The sequence below is a fragment of the Diabrotica virgifera genome, chromosome 6 (assembly GCF_917563875.1).
Source record: "Diabrotica virgifera virgifera chromosome 6, PGI_DIABVI_V3a".
In the NCBI taxonomy this organism is placed as follows: domain Eukaryota; kingdom Metazoa; phylum Arthropoda; class Insecta; order Coleoptera; family Chrysomelidae; genus Diabrotica; species Diabrotica virgifera.
This window is the reverse complement of record NC_065448.1, coordinates 110,693,273-110,715,222: the sequence shown is the minus strand read 5'-3', so window position 1 is coordinate 110,715,222 and position 21,950 is coordinate 110,693,273. Positions and strand designations below refer to the sequence as shown.

The 21,950-nt window shown below is 37.8% G+C and overlaps 1 protein-coding gene across 1 annotated transcript in view; it reads right to left on the bottom strand.

The window, feature by feature from the left end:
* LOC126885948 (proton-coupled amino acid transporter 1-like) overlaps window positions 1–21,950 on the bottom strand; it is a 575,934-nt gene that overhangs the window by 26,041 nt on the left and 527,943 nt on the right. Inside the window, exon 5 of the mRNA XM_050652772.1 lies at window positions 624–833. Within this exon, the coding sequence (XP_050508729.1) occupies window positions 624–833 (210 nt within the window). The remainder of the gene's footprint in view (window positions 1–623; window positions 834–21,950) is intronic.

Sequence of the window (21,950 nt, the reverse complement as noted above, 5' to 3'; positions counted from 1 at the left end):
CTACAGGGTACCAGGTTTCTCCCCATATGATAATCTGACGCACTCGAGTAACTGCAAAAATCCCCGCTTGGGCTCCCCTACCATACTGGATATAAAATTTGATGTGTCTGTTACTGTGAAATTTTCTGGAATTAATCAAAAATTATGTCAAAATAAAAGTTTTCTATATCGCGCCGTGCTTGCTAATGGGTCTTCCACAATGCAAGGAGTTGATAAGCCATTACTTGAAACTACGCAACCAATGAATGTAACTTTTCTAAAAATGAACTATTGTTAACAACGATTGCCTGCATGCCTGTAAACTTTTCTGAATTTGTGTTTTATATAGAAAATCACTAATGGTCTTACATATTATCAAGGTAGAAGTTTTACTCGAATTCATTATCAGAGTCTCTTTTTGAAGACTCACTCCTCTTGAAATTGTCTTCCTTGGTTCTTATTTAATATCATACTTACTGGACATTCAGTACAGTCTTTATGTTGAGTTAAAATGCTTTCTAGGTATTGGAATTATTATTATTAGAAGTTTATTAGCACCCCCTTATTGGTCGATGGTGGCTACTGAAACACTCGACACCAACTTCTTCGGTTTTAAGGCATATTGTGAATATAAAATTACTTACCTGTTTGATATTATCAGAAATAAAAACAAAATATACACAGCAAAATCCAAGTTGTGTAATGCACAAGAAAGTATTAACTAACTTTCTTGCAAAAACGGATAGTCTGGCCAATTTAGGTGGACCTTTTTCAAAGCACAGTTCAACTGTTTCTGCGAAATCCGGGGACTGCTTGACTTGATGCCTCTCTTGTAAAGCTTTAGCGGCATTTAACTGAAACAAATATATTTATTTTAATAATCATCCAAAAGAAATGTATAAACGTTCTAAATGAGAATTCAAGAAATTGTATGCCTAAATAGCGTGTCCCGTCAAAATGGCCCGGTCAAAACAGCACCGTCAAAAAAGCCCCGTCAAAATAGCCCGGATACAAAATATCCTCGACAAAATAGATCGCACACAAAATAGCCCTGGTCAAGACAGCCCCGGCTAAAACAGCCCGGAGAAAACACCCCCAATAAAAAGTTTTACGTTTTAACGGTTTATAATTTAACTTAAAAAAATATTATATTAACGTTTCGACTTCCACTTCGAACGTCGTTGTCAAAATACAAAATATTAATAAATTAAACAAAAATGTTGTTGCTTGGTAAAAAAATTCTTCTATTAATTTAATCTGACTGAATAAATTCGTTATTTCGTACACCCGCGACGTTAAGGAAAAATCCTGGAACTGGTCGATTTTTGAAAGTTTATTTAATTCTCTATTCAGTAATATTTACATTTACATAATTATTTATACAAGGTGTCCAGAAACTTTTTTTTAATTTAAATTATTTGACAAAAAAAAAGAATGTATGTAATTTATTTAATTCAAAATATATTTTACTGCTGTCAGAAATCAGACAAAAATGTTTATATCACAAATAAACATTGATTTTCGCTTAAATTAAATGTTCAAACTTCCAAGAGGCAGATGTCTGGCGGGAGCTGGCTTGAACATTGAATTTAATCGAAAAGCAGAACACACTTTTAATCGAAACAGAAGACAGGGTTCGAGTTCTCTGAAAAGACCATTTTTATTTAATGTGGTTAAGATAAACATCTGAATAGAGGATAATTACCATTTCCGAAAAAATGTATTTTTAAGGGATTATTTCATGATGAATTCTGAAGGGAGCTTTTTTGTCGTGGCTATTTTGTCGGGGCTATTTTGTCGGCGGGCTATTATTCCGCAGCTATTTTGTCTGCAGGCTATTTTGTCGGAGCTTTTTCGACGGGGCTATTTTGACGGGGTATATTAACGTGTTATTAGAAAAAACTCTCTTTAATAAATTAAACATCTATAATAGTAAAGGAGGCAAGTCTGCTTTTGCAGTTACTCGAGCGTTATGGAGACATATTGGGTTGTGATGATTAGGTCCTAAAACGGAAAAAGTGAAGTTTTCCATTTTAGTGGGGACTTTCCATTCTTTAATTTAATTTTCCATTTCCAACAATCGTTGTTTCCGATTATAGCGCCATCTATACATAATTGGAAAAAATGTCTCAAATAAAAGTAAAAACGTTACGTAAAAATTATTTATTTTACGTAAGCAATCCAAGTCTGCAATAAAAAAAATGGGGGCTTCTATTTAAGATTTTAAAGTAACTCCCACTCCACCTCGGTGGGTGGTCGTGTTTGATGTCATTCGATAGATTTTTAAAAAATATCGAAAACGTATTTTTCACTTTTTTGATCTGATCGCGACATTTCGCGACATATCGCCGGGTTCCCATTTAAAATTATTTTAAAGTTACGTACCCCTGTACGTGGGGGAGGCGCCATGTTTGGTATTATTCGATAAATTTTTGAAAAATATTGAGCACGTATTTTTTAGTTTATCGATCTGACGTTCATTTCGCGAAATATTCGCTTTTTTTGTAAAATTTTGTGACTCGCCCATTTCCTTACACCCCGCTCAAATCATCAGATTTTTTAAATATACACTGTTCTGTATGTACTTAACTTACCTTATCTTGATCTGACGATGTCGAGTTTTTCTAAAGATAGATTTTCGGACCCCCTTACGAACTCCCCTGTATACCCCCTTAGCGAACTCCCCTGTATTAAGAGACCATATGGTAGGGGTACATTTACAGGGACAAGGTTTCTCCCCATGTGATTTTCTGACATGATCGTGTACTGCAAAAATCCCGCTTGGGCTCCCCTACCATAATTACATTCCGTCCTACGAAAACTAATATTTTATCAGTGGCAGCTCGTGATTTTTACAATAGGGGAGGCTATACCTAACTGTAAAATATCTAGACAAATTTAAACTAGCAAAAAAATGCGCCAAAAAATGTAATTTAAGGCCCCATCTTTTGACCATTTTTTATTTACATTTCATAATATCATCCTAATTCATAATTTCATGATATCATCATTTTAAAAATAGTTAGTCTAATAGTAAAAGTTTAATACCAAAGTTTGTGTCGTTTATTTGTTAACAATTCCATCTATTTGTAAATAGATACCTATGCATATCAAAATAAATACAGATTTGAAGTTTTGCAGTCCATACATAATGAAGCTTCAAATTTTTTAAGATACTCAACTGAATTTTTTTAATTCTAAACGCGGCCTACTGCGAATTCAAAAACACGATAAATTACCGATATTTTGCTTTGAGTTAGAGATATCGGAAAAAGTTATTTGAGCAAGTTGTTCCAAATATTATTATAACCCCACATACCAAATTTCATAACAAAATTCGCACTTTCAGATTTGTCATTATTTTTAGTCAGGACCCTAAAATTCGTTGTCCCGAGACGCACCCAACCACCCAACGGAGCTGAGAAGCTATTCTGCCTCCCTTGGTATATCTCCGGGCAGCGTGTGATGGCGCCGTAGATGCCACTGTTAGGAGACCGGGTCTCCGTAAACGCCTGCTGCACTGCACGGAGCGTTAGCAACGGAGAATGCTGGGCTTCTCGGCTCCGTTCGTGCATCTCGGGATAACCCAGGGTCCTGCCTACAATAATATATGTAATAAAACTGAGACGCGATCATGCGTTCTAATGCTAATGCTCCGTACGTATGGATAATTAGTGATAATATGGAATTTACACGTTGTATAATAGTGAGAGTAATTGTTGTTTTCGCGATTCATGATAAACAAAACAGTATAGAGTGTGTAAAAAATTTATGGGGAGGCTGAGCCTCCCTTGCCTCCTCTGACGAGCCGCCACTGTATTTTATCTAACTATAACTAACTTAAGTCAGCTGTATGTAAGTTTGAAAAATATAACCGCTAAACAACCTTTGGTTGTAAAAGACAATTCTTTTTCTAAAACGATTTGCGGAGTTGAAATCAAAACTTCAAACAACCAGCGGCGGATCAAGCATTATTAAGAGTAAGGCTAAATTTCTAGAAAATATTAATAATAATAACTAGTCATATTATACCAAAAAATGATTTCTTTTTACTGCTTTTATTGATTTCAAAAAAGCGTTTGATTTAGTGCCGCATGATTGGCTTTCAGACATATTAAAAATACATAAAGTTGATGATAATATGATTACCTTTTCGAAGCATATAATAACAGATTAAAATTGACATTCAAATACCTAATGAAATCGAAATCTAAATGGAAACTATCAAAACAAACCGATGCTCATTCCAAGGTGAGGCGTTAAGTCTACTCTGTGGTTATGTCTAGTGATAAACGCCCTATCCGAGCTGCTAAGCTCTACTGGCTCAGATATCCGTCAAAGCCTTAGCATCAAACATAACAAGACTGTAGTAACGAAACTTAATCACCTGTTGTATATGGATGAGTTGAAGTTAGCGGCTTCCACTTGAATAAAAAAACGGTAGAAACCTTCTCTAATGATATTAAGGTGATACAGTAGCGATCAACAGGTAGCCAAAACGCGTTCCAAGATTGCGGCTGTAATTTTGAATATTTTTTTGAAATATTTGGCACACGTATCCGTAATATAATAAAGAATGGCGGTACAGAGCCCAATTTGAAAAATATATTAATATGTGGAAATTACTCTGTAATTAAATACAATATTAAAAAAACGAGCCTGTACCGCCATTAAGAAGAACAAAAAAATACACTTTCTTCAAATAAACTTTTTTATCCGATGCCTAGATTTTGTGTCATTTTGGAACTACTAATGAAATAAAAAATTTTAGTAGTTCCAAAATGACACAAAATCTAGGCATCGGATAAAAAAGTTTATTTGAAGAAAGTGTATTTTTTTGTTCTTCTTAATGGCGGTACAGGCTCGTTTTTTGAATATTGTATTTAATTACAGAGTAATTTCCACATATTAATATATTTTTCAAATTGGGCTCTGTACCGCCATTCTTTATTATATTACGAATACGCGTGCCAAATATCTCGAAAAAATATTCAAAATTACAGCCGCAATCTTGGAACGCGTTTTCGCTACCTGTTGATCGCTACTGTTTCCTCTTAATATTTACTTCGTTCTAGAACAGAGGTGGGCAAATACTTTTAAGCGCGGGCCAAAATGACATTTTTAAAATGTCTCCCGGGCCGGAAGACTATACCGTGAACGTAGGCTGTGCACCCCCAAACTCTTTGGTACCATTTTCCCCCACTGCCCAAGGAATTTTTTTGACACAAATGCTATAAGTATCATTTTAAAGCATTTAGACAAAGAAGTTTGACGAGGAAGAATTTTTCAACGGGCCGGGTAAGGTAAGCAAAAGGGCCGGATTCGGCCCGCGGGCCTGCTTTTGCCCATCCCTGCTCTAGACAATTGCTGCGTTTTAAGGAAATAGTCAGAGGAAAGGTTCAGCTCGGAGCATTCGATATGCAAAATGGCCAAAACATCGAGGCCATGGGTGCAAAAGGTTTGTATAAATAACTCAGAGTAAAGCAAGTGCGAAAAATTGACCATAAGAGAATGAAAGCTGAGTTAAGAACGGAGTTTATACGAAGGGTACAGCTGATTCGTTCACACTTTAACAGTAAAATTTGTTAAAAGTGCTAAAAACCTACGCATGTTCTGCGCTTAGCTATTCATTTGGTATTGTTAAGTGGACTAAAACGTATATAGAAAATCTTCAGCTAAAGATGCGAAGACACCTCACAATGGCACAAGAAGACCATCCTCACACCTAGTGCAGTAGAACGAACGAACGTCATTACGGTATTTAGGAGGAAGATGACTTCTGGATATAGGTGAGCAGTTAGATAAACAGATTGCTAATTTAAGAACTTATTTTCGGAAGTAGGCAGTGACATGTACTTTATCTTGCGAGATTTGCGCAGTAGATGACAAAACACCGCTTGAGCTTAAACTATGGTAACCAGAAATATGAATAAACCACCTTTCTAAGGACGAAAAAAAAATGCGCACCTTGATGGGTAAACTTCTAAATGGGCTACATCCCAATGAAGACAGACAAGACTACGTAGACAATATCTTCTTTTTTTTAGAGTATTTTCATACACTGCTGGACAAAGGCCTACCCATGAATTCTCAATTCTTCTCTGTTTTGTGCTATTTGGTGCCAGTTTCTCCCCATTTTTGCTTTGATGTGTTTACCTACCCATCGTTTGTGTGGTCCTCCTCTACTACGACTGTGCTCGCGTGGTCTCCAATGTACAATATTTCTCGTCCACCTTTCGTTGTTTTGTCGTATCGCCTGTCCTACCCAGATCCATTTAATTTGCGCAATTCTTCCAATTAAATCTTCCACCTTCGTCCTGATTCGCACGTCTTCATTTCGTATATATTCCCTCAGAGATACTCTAAACATAGCTCGTTACATCGCCCTCTGAGTCGTTCGCAACCTATTGGCTGATACCTCTGTTAGGGTAAGGACATAACAAGTAAGTCGAGGTGGATGTGTAGGTCGCGGTAGATGCCACTAGTTAAGTCGCGGTCGATGTCGACAGCACATAGCAAGGAGGTCACCTGCGCTGTCAGTCGAGCTAGAACCACTATTAAGTGAAGTAGTTAATGAAGTAGTTAATGAATGACAAAAAGACTGTGCTTTTGCGATGTTGTGTCAGTCAAGTGATGATAGTGATGAAATGTCAACTATAAATAATCAGATCCTCCTTCATATTTCAAAAATTTACTGAATTTAATTACTTTAGAAATTCAAAAATAAACTAAATAAAAAAAAGGGATTATATAAAAAGTATCAACTCGGATAGCGCAGGTAATAACGACTTGGCTTCTAACAACGAATCAATCACAGGAAAGCGCAGGTAATAACGACTTGGCTTCTAACAACGAATCAATCACAGGAAAGCATCACAGGGCCGCGCAGTAGACATCCATGTAAAACAAACTCGAAAGCATCGATGTAAACCTCCTGGATGGTATCGCGCTAAACCTCCACCGCGACTTACCCGCTCTGTTCTCTTTCACTCAGTACAATGTGTTTGTTTTACATGGATGTCGACATCGACCGCGACCGACAGCTACAGCTCCACCGCGACTTACTTGTTCTGTGCTTACCCTTAGGGGTAAGGTATCCATTCCATAGGCAACATTTATTGGTAGAATACACTGCTTAACGCCCTTTTCTTTAGATTTATTGGTATCTTTTTGTTTTTTTCGGTAATATAGCGTCGAATTATTGTCGATAATGTACACCGAACACGTCTACAAAAGAAAACCATTGAGCGCATTAGAGCAAATACTACTTGTTTATAGTTAAATGGTATATCAATGAAGTATTGTTTTCATACAGTCATGTATATTTTTTCAATGAGCTGCATTAAGCGAATTGCTCTCCGTGAAAGGTCGTGTTTAATTATTGTTCTCTGATGTGTATCAACAGCTAAATAAAAACACATCTTCTGCAGAGAAATCAGCATAATGAACATTTTTCTTGGGGTTAGATATCAGATGAATCATGAGAATGGAATAAGTCTATTTAGTACTGCTTAGTAAAGTAAGTAACTGCAACAATAAAAAAATAATTCAAGCTAATAATCACAATATTATATAACATTCATTCGGATATAAATAATAAAACAGAGCACACTAGTTCGCTCACGAGGTCAAAAAATCCTTTTAATTAAATACTATTCCGATCTGAAGACTACATTATTATTTAAACTAGTTCGCTCCCATGCTTAGCCGGATTAAATATTTATCTACAAAGTTCTAGGAAAATTAATATCGGCAAAATTGGTACTGTGACTATAGAAATTATATAAAATATTGGATGCTAATACATATTTATACATTATGAGACAGGTGAATTAGATTCTTTAGATTATATCATTCACTTCATTTTTGTGGAGGTGATTTCAATGTACATGTGGGCCAAGCCAAGACTGGATACGAAGCAATACATGGGGGATTAGTCTTTGGAACTATCTCCCTGGGATTGTATTTCTACCTTGACGACGGTGGGAGAGTCGAGTAACCGAGTAACCGGTCGTGGTCCCTAAAATTGTGAGGGGAGCACGACCGGTGAAAACAAGAACAGTCCCAGCGTCCAGCGACTGTGCACCGGGTGGGCGCCGGACACCGCCGCTGGACGCTAAAAGGCGTCGCAACTGAGGAGAGCAGTTGCGATGCCTTCGCCTTCGGTAGTTAAGTTAATCTCGTCTACCCCAGTATTGTGGCCGGGGGTCGATGGGAGAGCCTCACGCACAGTGAGAGAGGCTTAGCAGTCGGACTCCGATCACAAATCTCTTCTCGAGGTCATTCTCGATATCCCTACTGCGAGTAGCCGACATGTTTCACCCCGCCAAAGTACCTTTTCCCACCACACATCCTTTCCAAATCCCGCGTAACAGGGGAGGCAGCAGTTACGCGGAAGCACCAAGCAGCCTGTGAACACAGACTGCTACTGCATCCGGAGGCAACCGTGATAAAAAGCCTAGAGGAGTAAACCTCAATAAAATAATCCCCACTATTACGGTGGAAGCCATTGTGCCAAAGATATGACAGATGCGAGGGTTAGAGCATCATACACGATCCCTTCGGGATACCTGGTGACCTCCCGAAGTAATCTAGCCTTAGCACGATAAGGGCGCACTGCCTCGCCGGACACGGAGCACGTCCCGACTCGTGAGACTTACATGGACTCTACAAAAATAAAAACATAAATAGGAAAACATGAAGACGACCACAAGCAAGGGAATAAGGATGATGAACAAACTAAGAAAAATGAGAATGGGGAAGAACGGCCGCAAGACGGCAGACTAGAAGAGGAGAAGCAAAGAAGATTAGAAGAAGAAATGTTGGATTGACACAGTAGGCAGCCAAAGATGAACAGGTCGGGTACTCAAAAACATTCGACACTGGTAGGGGATGATGTGTTAAAAGAAATTAACAGAGCAGAAGAAGAGAAAGACGAAGGAGATACAGGGGAAGAAGATCCCTCGGTAGAAACAGTAGAAGTGGAGGAGATAAAAGCTGAAGGGGAAATAGAAATGCAAAGAAATACACAGTGGCAAGACTTAGAAGAGAGCATCTTGTCAGCTTTTATGTTTGATGAGGAGGACAGAGAAGAAATAAAACAAAATAAAAAAAGGAAAGGGGATAGCCTCGAGATAAACGAAAAATTTAAGAAAGAGAAGCGAGAAGAAAGCGTAAGATATTCCGAGAAAACGGATAATAAGAGGATTCAAAGGAAACTAAAGGAGCTACTAGACATCCTAAATGCCAAAGGATCCATAGAGGACGAACAAAAGGTCAAAGCGAGAAAGCTAATAGGTGAAATAACCGCCAGCCAAAACAAAACTAGCCAAAACCAAAACCAAACGACACAAGGGCGAGGAGGAAGGCATTAAATGCGAACAATGTAAGCTTAAAATGGAACAGAAAAGGCAGAAAAAAGACACCGAAAAAATAATAAGAGTCTTAAACAAAAGGGGGGATATTAATGTCTTTAGTCAAATGTATAAAAAGAAATGGGAAGAAAAAGTTTACGAAAAAACGAAATGGGAACAGGGGGTCTACAAGAGACGAGAAGAAGAAATGCTTGATAGTAATGGGGAACAATATAAAAGAGGGAGGGGTAGAAAGTGTTATACGCACAATTAAGGAAGAAGTCAATGAAATTGTTGAGGGTTGCAATGAGGGAAATGTAGAGTATATAGAAAATGTGAAAAAAAGGTTGCAACCATAACCGCGTGCCTACAAAAGCGGAAGAATTACGTAAATATAATACGATAGCGATAGGCTGGGTGTCGTGTCCCATAAAAAAGCTCCATGGCCAGTCAAAGAAGGCAATGGTATACGTATGTAGTAAAAATTAAGAAGCAAGGCATGCATGAAATGACCGAGAGAGCCTTGAAGTAAATCAAAGAGAGGGAGGAGCTGGCGGAAACAATCCGCATAGTAGGAAATAACGAAGTAAATAAAGAAGAGGTGCGGAAGGCCCTAGAATTCGTGAGTCGGGGAGAGAACATAACGTGGGAAACCGTGATAAAAGGGAAGGAAATGGACAAAGGGGCTAGACACGAACAAGAGGAAGCCCTCCTAATCAAAACGGGAGGGAAGACATACATCGATGTCGTGAAAGAAATCAATCAGAAGATAGACATCGGAAAAATAGGAGTCAAGTTGACAGGATAAAGAAAACAGAAGGGGGGACATATTGGTTAAACTAAAGGGGAAGGGAGCCGCCGAAAAGTTAAGGAAGGAAATGGACACGAGGATGTCCGGGATGAATATGGCAATAAGAAGGAAGAAAACTTACTTTACAATAACTGGACTGGATACCGGGGGTCACGAAGAAAATATTACACAACGCCATAAAGGCCTATACAGGAATATCCAAAGATGAGGTCGACATAAAAATGCTTCGGACGAACAGACCCGGGGATCAGGTTGCAACCATAGCCGCGTGCCCTACAAAAGCGGAAGAATTACGTAAATATAATACGATAGCGATAGGCTGGGTGTCGTGTCCCATAATGGAAAGATACACCCCTACAAGGTGTTACAAGTGTCTCCACTATGGACACAACACCTACGAGTGCAAAGGCGAAACAGGGTAGCGTGCTGCTACAACTGCTTTAAAACGGGACACACAGCGGCGCAGTGTAGCAGCGCCTCATACTGTCTAACCTGTAAAGAGGAGGGACAAAGAATGCACCGTATGTAATGCCCAGCCTACAGGGCGTGGGTGTACGGCAGGGGAGGGGAAAGGGAACCCCAGAGGGGTGCGTAAAAAGAAAAAGAAGAGTGAAAATGTGACAGATGGTTTCCTGGAGAACGGGAGTGGGACCAGTGAAACAGGAAGCCACCTCTCACAGTGTTTTACGGGAGATAGGTTATATTACGAATCAAGCACCTAATTGTTTTATTTATACAAATTTTATTTATATATTTTATTTATTTATTTTATTTATTCCATTTCATTTATTTTATTTATTTACTTATATATTTTACTTATTGAATAATTTTATTTATACAAATTTTATCTATTTTATCTATTTATTTATTTTATTTATACCTACTTATTTATTTATTTTAGTTTGTAGGAATTTTAATCTATCGAAAAGACGCGAATCCGTTGCAGATACGACCTCAGGGAACTGAACCAAAGTGAACATCAAGGATCAGCCTGGTATACAGATATTATAGGAGAACGTCGCCGAGCGCACGACCTTGTCCACGCAAAAGACCTGCCCATTGTCCCTGAGCCAAACAAAAAGATCACCTCAGGCGGTGGTTGGGTTCAAGATAATGGACAGAACGTGGCAGTGCTCATTAGAAATAGGGATGTGGGAATGCAGAGCATTGTCAGGGGAGGGATCAATCATATCCTCATTAAGCTGAGGAATTTCAGCCTCCTGGCATACTATATATCTCCGAACATCCCTATGATGAAATACGAGACCATCATTGATGAAATAATGAGCGCCGCCAAAAACGAAAATAGAAATACTGATCGCCGGGGACATCAACGCGAAGTCTAGATTATGGGGTTCCTCTATTAATGACAAAAAGGGGAACTCTGGAACGATTGGATAACCCAGGCTGGCCTCCAAGTATTAAATAACGACAAGCCAACCTTCGTTAGGGGGCCAGTCAATCACATATTGATGTCACATTCGCGAGGCAAGGGCTATCCAGAAAAGTACATGGATGGGATGTCCTCGACGATCAGTTGTTCACCTACCAACGTTACATAAAGTTCGAAATAGAGACAAAAGGGATGATAAGACGGCCGATAGGTCACACGGAAACTTATTTCAACAAAAATAGGTACCTATCGGAGGTCAGAAAGATACACGAAGAAGAGATTTCTGACCTTGGCCAACTGAGAAGAGCTCTAGAAAAAGCAACAGAGTTGGCCACCGTGAAGAGGAAGAACAATAAAAAATCCACCTATTGGTGGGCGGATGAGATAGAAGGTCTACGGGAAAGATTCATCCGAGCTCGAAGGAATTACACTACAAGGCAGGGCAACCTCGAGCTCAAAGAAATATACAAAGAAATAAAGAGAACGCTAACTAAAAAAAAAAATAAAACAAGAGAAAAAGGAGACGTGACAGACCTTCATACAAGCATTGGACGAGGATATATGGAGCGATGCGTACAAGATCACAATAAAGACGTTGAAGATAATCGCCTCATATAGACTCAACGAAGACAAGCGGATGGAATCAGCTGAACTCCGCTTCCCCACTAAGGAAATACAAAACTTTATCAAGATATTCCCAACGATGGTCGAGGAGTTCACGGAAGAAGAAATAAGAATCGCTGGTCAGGAGATGAAGACAGGGAAAGCTCCCGGCCCTGACGGGCTGTCGCCAGAGGCAATAAAGATTATAGCAACAAAGAAACCAGGTTTGATCAGAAGAGTATGTAACGATCTACTGCAGAAGCAAGAGTTTCCCAGGGACTTAAAGGAAGCAAACTTGGTTCTACTTCTTAAGCCTGGGAAACCCCCCGATTCAGCAGTCTCTTATCGGCCAATATGCCTCCTGGATTGCCTTGGTAAGTTCTATGAAAGACTTATCAAGAGAAGACTAGAAGACATGTTGGAAGATGAGAGAGGGTTATCAAATCAACAATATGGATTTCGAAAAGCCAGATCGACAGTCGATGCCGCGACTTGGATAAGGGACGCGGCTAGGGCAAGCAAGAAAAGATGGGTGGTCCCAGATCTGTTGGACATAAAATATGCATTTAACTCGGCTAACTGGGATCTCATTGTAGATCGAATCGTCGAAGTTGAGGCTCCAGAGTATGTGTCCAACATAATAAAGAACTATCTATCTGAAAGATCCGTCTGCATATCAAAGAAGAAAAAGAAAGAAATGACTGCGAGAGTACCCTAGGGGTCAGTCCTGGGGTCCTTACTTTGGAACATACTATACAGGGTGTCCCGAAACGATTGGTCATAAATTATACCACAGGTTCTGGGGTCAAAAATATGTTGATTGAACCTAACTTACCTTAGTACAAATGTGCACATAAAAAAGTTATAGCCATTTCAATTTACAAAATGAAAATCCATTTTTTTCAATATTTCGAAAACTATTAGAGATTTTTTATTGAAAATAGACGTGTGGCATTTTTATGGCAGGAACATCTTAAAAAAAAATTATAGTGAAATTTGTGCACCCCATAAAAATTTTATAAGGGGTTTTGTTCCCTTAAATCCCCCTAACCTTTTGTGTATGTTCGTATTAAATTATTGTTAAAGTATTATTAGTTAAACACAGTGTTTTTAAAACTTTTTCGCCTCTTAGTACTTTCTCGAAAAGCCACTTTTTATAGAGATATTTTGAATATTTTTCAAATCCACCACCTATTTGTATATGGTTAAGTACGATTATAGAGACCTGGTAATAATATGAAAAATCTATAATTTACATTTTTATAATATGAAAATATACTAAGAGGCAAAAAATTTTAAAAACACTGTGTTTAACTAATGGTACCCCAATAAAAGTTTAATTGGAACGTACACAAACATTTGAGGGGTTTAAAGGAACAAAACCCCCATACAATTTTTATCTAAATATATTAAAAAAGAAGCCGCATCTCGATAAAAACTGGTTTATCGAAAAAAGACTAGGAGGCAAAAAAGTTTTTAAAAATATTGTGTCTAACTATTGGCACCACAATAATAATTTAGAACGTACACAAAAGTTTGGGAGGGGTTTAAAGGAACAAAACCCCAGACATTTTTTATGGGGTGCACAAATTTCACTATAATTTTTAAGATGTTCCTGCCATAGGAATGCCACATACCTATTTTCAATAAAAAATCTCTAATAGTTTTCGAAATATTGGAAAAAATTGATTTTCATTTTGTAATTTTAAAGGGCTATAACTTTTTTATGTGCACATTTGTACTAAGGTGAGTTAGGTTCAATCAACATATTTTTGACCCAAGAATCTATGGTATAATTTATGACCAATGTTTTCGGGACACCCTGTATAACGGGTACTAGAAATACACAGGACGAGAGGAATCAGAGCGATAGCATACGTGGACGATCTAGCCCTACTGGTCGAAGACGATACGAATTTATTGGTAAATAACAGAAAAAGTAAATGAAGCAATACGACGACCGCGGCGTGGATAGAAAAGAACGACTTAAGACTAGCAGTAGAAAAGACAGGGGAGGCGAAACAAAGATATATAAAATAACCAAACAGAGAGCAAAGAAAGCAAGAGATTTTAATCAGATTAAATGTATCCGAGATGAAAATAACAAAATACTAAAGTAAAGAAACAGACGCTCATATGGTATTCATTGATCTTGAGAAAGCATATGATAGAGTTCCTCGAGAGATTCTGTGGTGGGCGCTCAATAAAAAAGGAGTCCCTGGCAAAGATTGTTAGAGATACGTATGAGGGAGTAACGACTAGTGTTAGAACAGGTGTGGGATAGACTGAAAAATTTCAGGTGAAGGTATGATTGCACCAAGGCTCGGTGCTTAGTCCTTATTTATTCTCATTATTTTTGGACCAGATAACAGCGAAACTCCACGATAACATTCCATGATGCTTAATGTATGCTGATGATGTCATGTTAGTAGTAAATAGTGAAAGAGACTTAGAACAAAAACTGGAACAGTGAAAACAAGCTCTGGAGGAAAAAGGTTTAAAACTTAGTAGGACAAAAACATACTGCTTGGAATGTTCATTTAAAGATGGAGTTACTACAGATAAAGTGGTATCTTTGGATGGTGAAATGATTGTGAAAAGCAATTTGTAAGTACCTGGGATCGGTATTACAGAGTAATGGTGAAATATATGGAGATGCATGTAGTAGAATTAGGGCTGGATGGATGAAGTGGAAGGAAGCGAGTGGTGTGTAGTGTGGCAGAAAAATCCCAATGAAGCTGAAAGTAAAATTCTATAAAACAACGAAAAGACCTTCTATGATGTATGGAACTGAATGTTGGGCAGTGAAAAAGAAAGAGAAACAACGAGTGCATGTGGCAGAAATGGGAATGCTTAGATGGATGAGTGGAGTGACAAAAAAGGATAAAATTAAAAATGAGTATATTGGGGAAGTCTAGGTGTGACGCCAATTGATGCCAAAATGAGAGAGCATATGTTGAGATGGTTTGGTCATGTTCAACGTCGAGACTAAGAATTGCTGAAGTGCAGATTCCTGGAAGGAGTAGGAGAGGAAGACCAAAGAAAACCTGCGGGGAGACGGTTAGGCAGGTCATGTTGTTAAAGGGGATAAATATTGATATGACCCAAGATAGAAGTGTGTGGAGAAATTTAATTAGGGAAGACGACCCCGCATAGGGATAAGGCATATATAGTGATGATGATGATTTACTTCATTTCTGTCCGGAAGACGTTAGTGACTGATTTAGAAATTTTTTTAGCTATTTTGATATTAATTCTGTTTTTAAAAATTACTGAAATAATTTGTGCTAATTCAAAAATATATGACACAAAGCAATAGGTAGAAGTGTAAAAAACAGCCGGGAAATCTTCTATCTTTACAACATTAAACAAATATGTATAAATTAAAACAAGGCATTTTAGGCTACTAATTTTATTTTGTTTTAATTGCACTATTTTGTGATCAACAACTTTTTGACTCCCTTGAAGTACTTTTCGGTACATATTTTTTGGTTTCACAGAACTTCGTATTTTTATATGTATAAATTTGAATATATTTTAAATCTTTCAAAAATTGAAATATATTAGGATTTGGATTGTAAAATAACGAGTTATATTTAGACTGGAAACTTTCACAGGCATTAATGGCGGATTTATGTTACGACGGGGACGTGGACGACACGGGGCGCGTTGAAGAATCGTCTAATATGAAAAACATTGGTTAGTTTATCATACAACGGAACGGCGCGACACCGGAAAGTGCCGAGGATGTGCGCTTTCTATGGTTCTGCGCGCCGTGTCGTCCACGTCCCGGTGTAAGATAAATCAGCCTTTTAGTTGTACGCTCAAGTGATGAAATGTTTTCTGCCCACATCTCAGGAGGGCAGGCTGGCTCTTCAGTAATATAGTTGTCCACCAAGTAGTCAGCAAATTGTTGTACGACTTGGTGTTGTGCTGGTAATATGTCACTAAAATCTAACTACTAAAGTAAAACATTCACCTACGACCAATAATGCTAGGTGAGTGTTTACATACATCTAGGAAAGGGGTCTACCCCAAAACCCCGACAGCCAAAATCCCAACAGCCAAAATCCCGACGGCCAAAATCCCGACACGCCAGAAAAAATCGCGTGCGTTCGCAAAAAGCATACTTCACGAACTGTTTCATAAATAACTATTTTAACATATTATTTCATTTATTTCTGGTTTTTTATTTATGGCCATCTGTTTTTTATTTTTTGTTGCTAAACAAAAGTATTTACCATTCAATATGAACTAATTTTCTAAATAAAATTTTTAACATGGGTATATGAACTAAATTATTTTTTTTGCCAATATAATATAGTCCAATAATGTATGTATAATCAAATCCGGAATTCAAGTTTAATTTCATATAATAGATATTATCAAGTCACTTACAACCTTCCATTTCAGTAAGTATACATGTTTACAACCTGGGCGTTCATAGTTTTAATACCAATAAGGGTTTTATGTACATGTGGAATGAAACTGCGGGTTCTAGAGGGTCCCAGGAAATAGCAGCATGCCTTGTAAAGCACCTTAAGCAAAATGCTTCTAAACATAAACACATAATCATGTATTCCGATTGTTGTACAGGGCAGAATCGAAATACAAAATTATCCTTAGCTCTCCACAAACTTGTGCAAGACCCTGATATGAAAGTTGATCATATTGATCACAAATTTCTTGTGTCAGGACACAGCTATCTTCCAAATGATGCTGATTTTGGTATGATTGAAAAAAAGCAAAAAAGGAAGAATTTATTTATGGTCCAAGTGACTGGGTGGATATTGTAAAAAATTCTGAACACAAAAGTGCGTTTCTGGTCACTGAAATGAAGAAAGAAGAGTTTTTATCAACAAAAAAATTGGAGGATCGTATTTCCAACAGATAAATTGATATAAATGGTCAAAAAGTGAACTGGTTACAAATAAAATGGTTACAGATCAGCAAAAATAAACCAAACTCTATAGTTTATAAACCAACATTGCAGAAATGGGTTGAATTCGATGAAATTGAAATTTCAAAACCGGCATCAAAGGGAAGGCCTCAAATTTTGTTTAATATAGTTCAAGAACTTTTGTATTCTGAGCGTAGGCCAGTGAACCAAATTAAAAAGAAACACATGTTTGATCTCTTGAAATTTATTCCACCACATTATCACTCATTCTACAGAAAGTTGCCGACAATAAACCAAACGAGAGCTGCCCCAGTAAGGGAAAACCATTCATAATTATTATCAGATGCTGAAGAATACATCGATTAAACAATATGTACTCAGTTGTTGTTCTATTTCGTGTATGGTTCATTCCACCAACATTACTGTACCGGGCAGCTGGATTGGCATCACCAGACGACCGTAGATGCGCCTCACAATATGTGGATAAGTTCAGGCAAACTTTCGACGAAAGGCAGTAATTATACAGGTTTGACGAACCGCCAGGAATCAGCCGACTTAAATCAAGGAAAAGGTTTATGAGAAATGTCAGCGTCGAACCACCCGAACTGTTCCCCCTACATCCAGAACGACCTAATGGAATGAACCTGGACTGGAGAACCTGGCGGACACTCAACCGAATACGCACAGGTGTTGCCCCTGTAAAACAGAACCTTATTAAATGGGGAATCAAGACAGATAACGACGCACTTTGTGAATGTGGGGAAATACAGAGTGTAGAGCATCTGCGAGTATGCTGACTGTGCCCATCACAGTGCACCCTCGATGATTTATGGCTCGCAAATACAAAGGGTGTAGACGTAGCCCGATATTGGGCAGAAAAATTGTAGTCGGATCCAGACACGAAAAAGTAAAGTAAGTCCACCAACATACGTCTGTTTTGGATTATTGCGACAACGAATATTTCAGTGTGCAACATAAGAAGTAAGAAAGTAATTCCAATAAATAGCAATGTAATTTGCAATTTATTTTCGTTCTTCATATTTTGCACAATAAAATATTCGTTGTCGAAATAATCCAACACAGACGTATATTCGTGGAATAGGGTATAGCTGTTTAAGTTGTCATAATAATATTTAATTGTTTTTTATTTTCGGTGGACATTTCACGTCAGTCAATATTTTTGGTGAAAAGTGGTTATTTTTCAAAAATAATGAAAATTTTTTAGTTTCCTTGTTTGTTTATAAATACAGTACTTATATTATCATAGATAAAGACGGTTTATTTATTTCTAATGACTCCTTACTTTTCTGCAACTATTTTCACAAACACCTTATTATCTCATTTTAACGATTTACTGACTTACACCGATTGGCTTCTAAGGCATCGAATTAGTACCCGTACTTATTAGTGAGTAATTATTTTTCAATTTCAATACTCTATAATATGATTTGGTATTCCATTTGAAAAGGAAACAATGACTATTCAAAATGTAGTGGTCGGGATTTTTGCTTATGAGAGGATTGTTGCATGTCGGGATTTTGTCCCTTCGGGATTCTGGCTTGTCGGGATTCAGGCGTATCGGTGTTTTGGCCGTCGGGATTTTCGCTGTCGGGATATCCCGGGATATTTTGGGCGCCACCGCTAGGAAAGGTAGACCAAACACATATCGGCAAGGTATTGCCCGACGTCATTGTCCTTTGAATATGCAGTAGCCAGTCCAACTTTTTGAATTTTTCTCCACCATGGTTGTCCGAGGCGAAATCTAAATCTTTTTATTTTCGAATATGGAGACATTTCACTTATAGCTGTATGAATCGTTTTTTCGAAAACGACATACACAATGGGACTAAAGTTTACGTTAAGTTGACACTCTGTCTTTAAACAATTTTAAGGCAGTCACATATGAATTTGCTAACTTATTTGAAAGAAAAAATAATGCCAAAGTCACCTAGTGTCCATTGTCGAGTCCATGAACTGTAAACAGTTGAGTAGAAAATTTTGTGCAGTATTTAAAAGTTTCATCAACATAAATTGCTTCTAATTTACTTAAAAATGTTAAGTTTGATACATAAGAAAAAGCATAAAATTTTTGTACCGGATCATTTTTTAATAATTATTTTAATAATTGTTCTTTTTGATTGGCTGTCACTTCCACTAAGCTCAACTTAGTCATGTACTGTAAAAATATTTTTTCTAATCAAATGTACTAGTCTAATCATCTACAGTAAGAGTTTTAGTGCCAGTTCGATTAATTTTGCTGTGTATCAACTTCAATGGTTTTTCACACAAATCGTCCATTGCATTCTACTTAACACCATTATTTAATTTTTGCAGGATTAACAATGTGTTTTCCAAACTTTCATGGTTGTGGTTATCACTACATTCAACTACGCTGTTACATATTTATTTATAGTTTTAACAAACACTTTGCAACTTCTTTCTACACACTGCCATCGTTTCATATTATTAGCAAGCATTCTATAGAAGTTATACTTGTACATACTTGTCAATAACTAGCATAAGAGTTGCTCTTTTCGCTTAACATTGCACTTATTTCAAATTTCTCTATGATGGACTAAAGACATTCAAACCGTAACTACAGCCCTATTTCTTATCAGACAATTTCAGGTAGAATACTAATTACTAATCTTTTCTAAGAAATATAAGGCCGGAGCTAATTTACATGTGACAATTTTCTCTTTTCTGTAGGGCACTAAAATAGTTCGTTCCGGCGCCGGCGCGCCGTAGCGAACTAGTATATGCCCAAATAAAAATTTCGAAATATTCAGAAAACTTGTCTTTTATTTTATCAAGAAAAAAAATTTCACGCATTGGATCATAACAATAGACAAAATTAGTTCCATAAGATTATTTTATGACAAGAAAAGATAATATGCATAGGAAATAGTTACTGATACTATAAATCCTTAACTGTGATGCTTGAGCTAGTCTTTTTCTTTTTCTCCAGCTTTTAGTTTTTCAGGGGTCTCTGTTCCTTTTGTTCCGTTGGTGTGTTCACGGAAACAATTAAATGAAATTAAAATAAATGTAAACACAACAAACTGTCAATATTATATTTATTTGTGTCGGTAAAATAGCGTGAATATTTCTCGAAGAGAGGGTTTGTTATTCTTTGCGAGTGTGGTGGTGTGACTGCAGCGGGTGCCCGCTGTGACTACACTGAACTACAAGAAACAATCTAGAAATTGCGTAGGTCTTTCACTGTTTTTGGATGAGTGAAATTTTGTACAGCTGCTACTTTTTCTTGGGGACGTTTGAGTCCTCAATCTGATATTGTGTATCCCAAAAAGGTGGTCTCATTTTTGCCGAATTGACACTTTGTTGGATTTATCCCAACGCCAAACTTCTTAAGCCTTTTAAAAATTTCTTCCAAATGCGACATGCTGCTCTTCGGATTCTGACGCAATGAGAATGTCATCGATGTAGGCGTAGGCGAAGTCTAGACCACGTAAAATTTCGTCTATAAAACGCTGGAAGGTCTGTATTGCGTTTCGTAAACCGAAAGGCATATATAAATATTCGTACAGCCCAAATGGTGTGGTAACGGAGGTCTTTGGTATGTCTTCGGTGGCTACTGGTATCTGGTTGTATGCTCTAACTAAATCTATTGTGGAGAAGATTGTCTTGCCAGCTAGCGGCTGACCGAAATCCTCGATGTGCGGAATTGGATATTCGATCTGGAACTGTTCTTTGGTTTAGACGTAGATAATCTCCACAGGGTCTCCATTCCTCACCTTTCTTCGGGACCATATGTAGTGAAGTAGACCAGTTACTTTTTGATGGTCTTATGATGCCTAGACGCAGAATATTTTCGAACTCTTTTTTAGCCCATTGCAATTTGTCAGGTGCTAATCGTCGCGGCTTAGAAAAAAAACGGGTGGACCTGGTGTTGTATCGATGTGGTGCTTAGTTTGATGCTGAATGTCTTTCATGATACCGGCGGGTCGCGTGATTTCCGGAAATCGTATCAACAGTTCATGGTAACACGACACTTCCGCGATAGTCTTTAGGCTGCTATCGAAACAATCTTTAACGAGTCCCTTTGTTCGAAGGGCTGTCTTACTGTCTATTAAGCACTGGTTAGCAATGTCCACTAGGAGAGCGAAATGAGAAAGAAAATCAGATCCGATAATAGGCTTTGACATTTTCGCCATTACGAATCTCCACGTAAAATCATGTCTTAGTCCGATATTTAAAGTCAAGTTCACATAACCGTATGTCGCGATTTTAGTGTCATTTGCAGCGTATAGTTTGTATGTAGTCTTTTCGCGCGCACCCCGTACATATTTTCGCGGAAAAACGCATAGATCGGCACCGGTATCGATTAAAAATTGACTGCCTGCGATGTTTTTCTGATGCTTGCACGGAGGTGTACACTTTTGAGCCCGGTCACCAAAACGGTAGTGATACCAACACATGTTCCCTGCTGTAGCTTTTGTCTCTAGGATACGGTCTGCCTCTTGAGTTGCTGCGGTTACGTCGCGACGGTACGTGTTGTACGTGTAGCTTGTGCTTGAGCATTCGATAAGCTAGCTAGCTATATTTTCATTTTAGCTAATTCGGCTGTCAATTTCCCGATGGTAACTGCAATCCGATTAACTCCTGAAGCACTGTTATTGGCACTGTCCGTCATTTTCACTATTCACTGTTTTAACCGGCAAAAGTATATTATTAACACTATTTTTAAAAGTTCGCGTCGGTTTATTTATTCGCGGGTTCACCAATGTTTCTTGGTGGTTTACGGAAACAATTAAATAAAATTAAAATAAATGTAAACACAACAAAGTGTCGATAATATATTTATTTGTGTCGGTAAAATTCCGTGAATATTTCTCGAAAGATAGTTTGTTATTCTTTGCGAGTGTGGTGTTGTGACTGCACCGGGTGCCC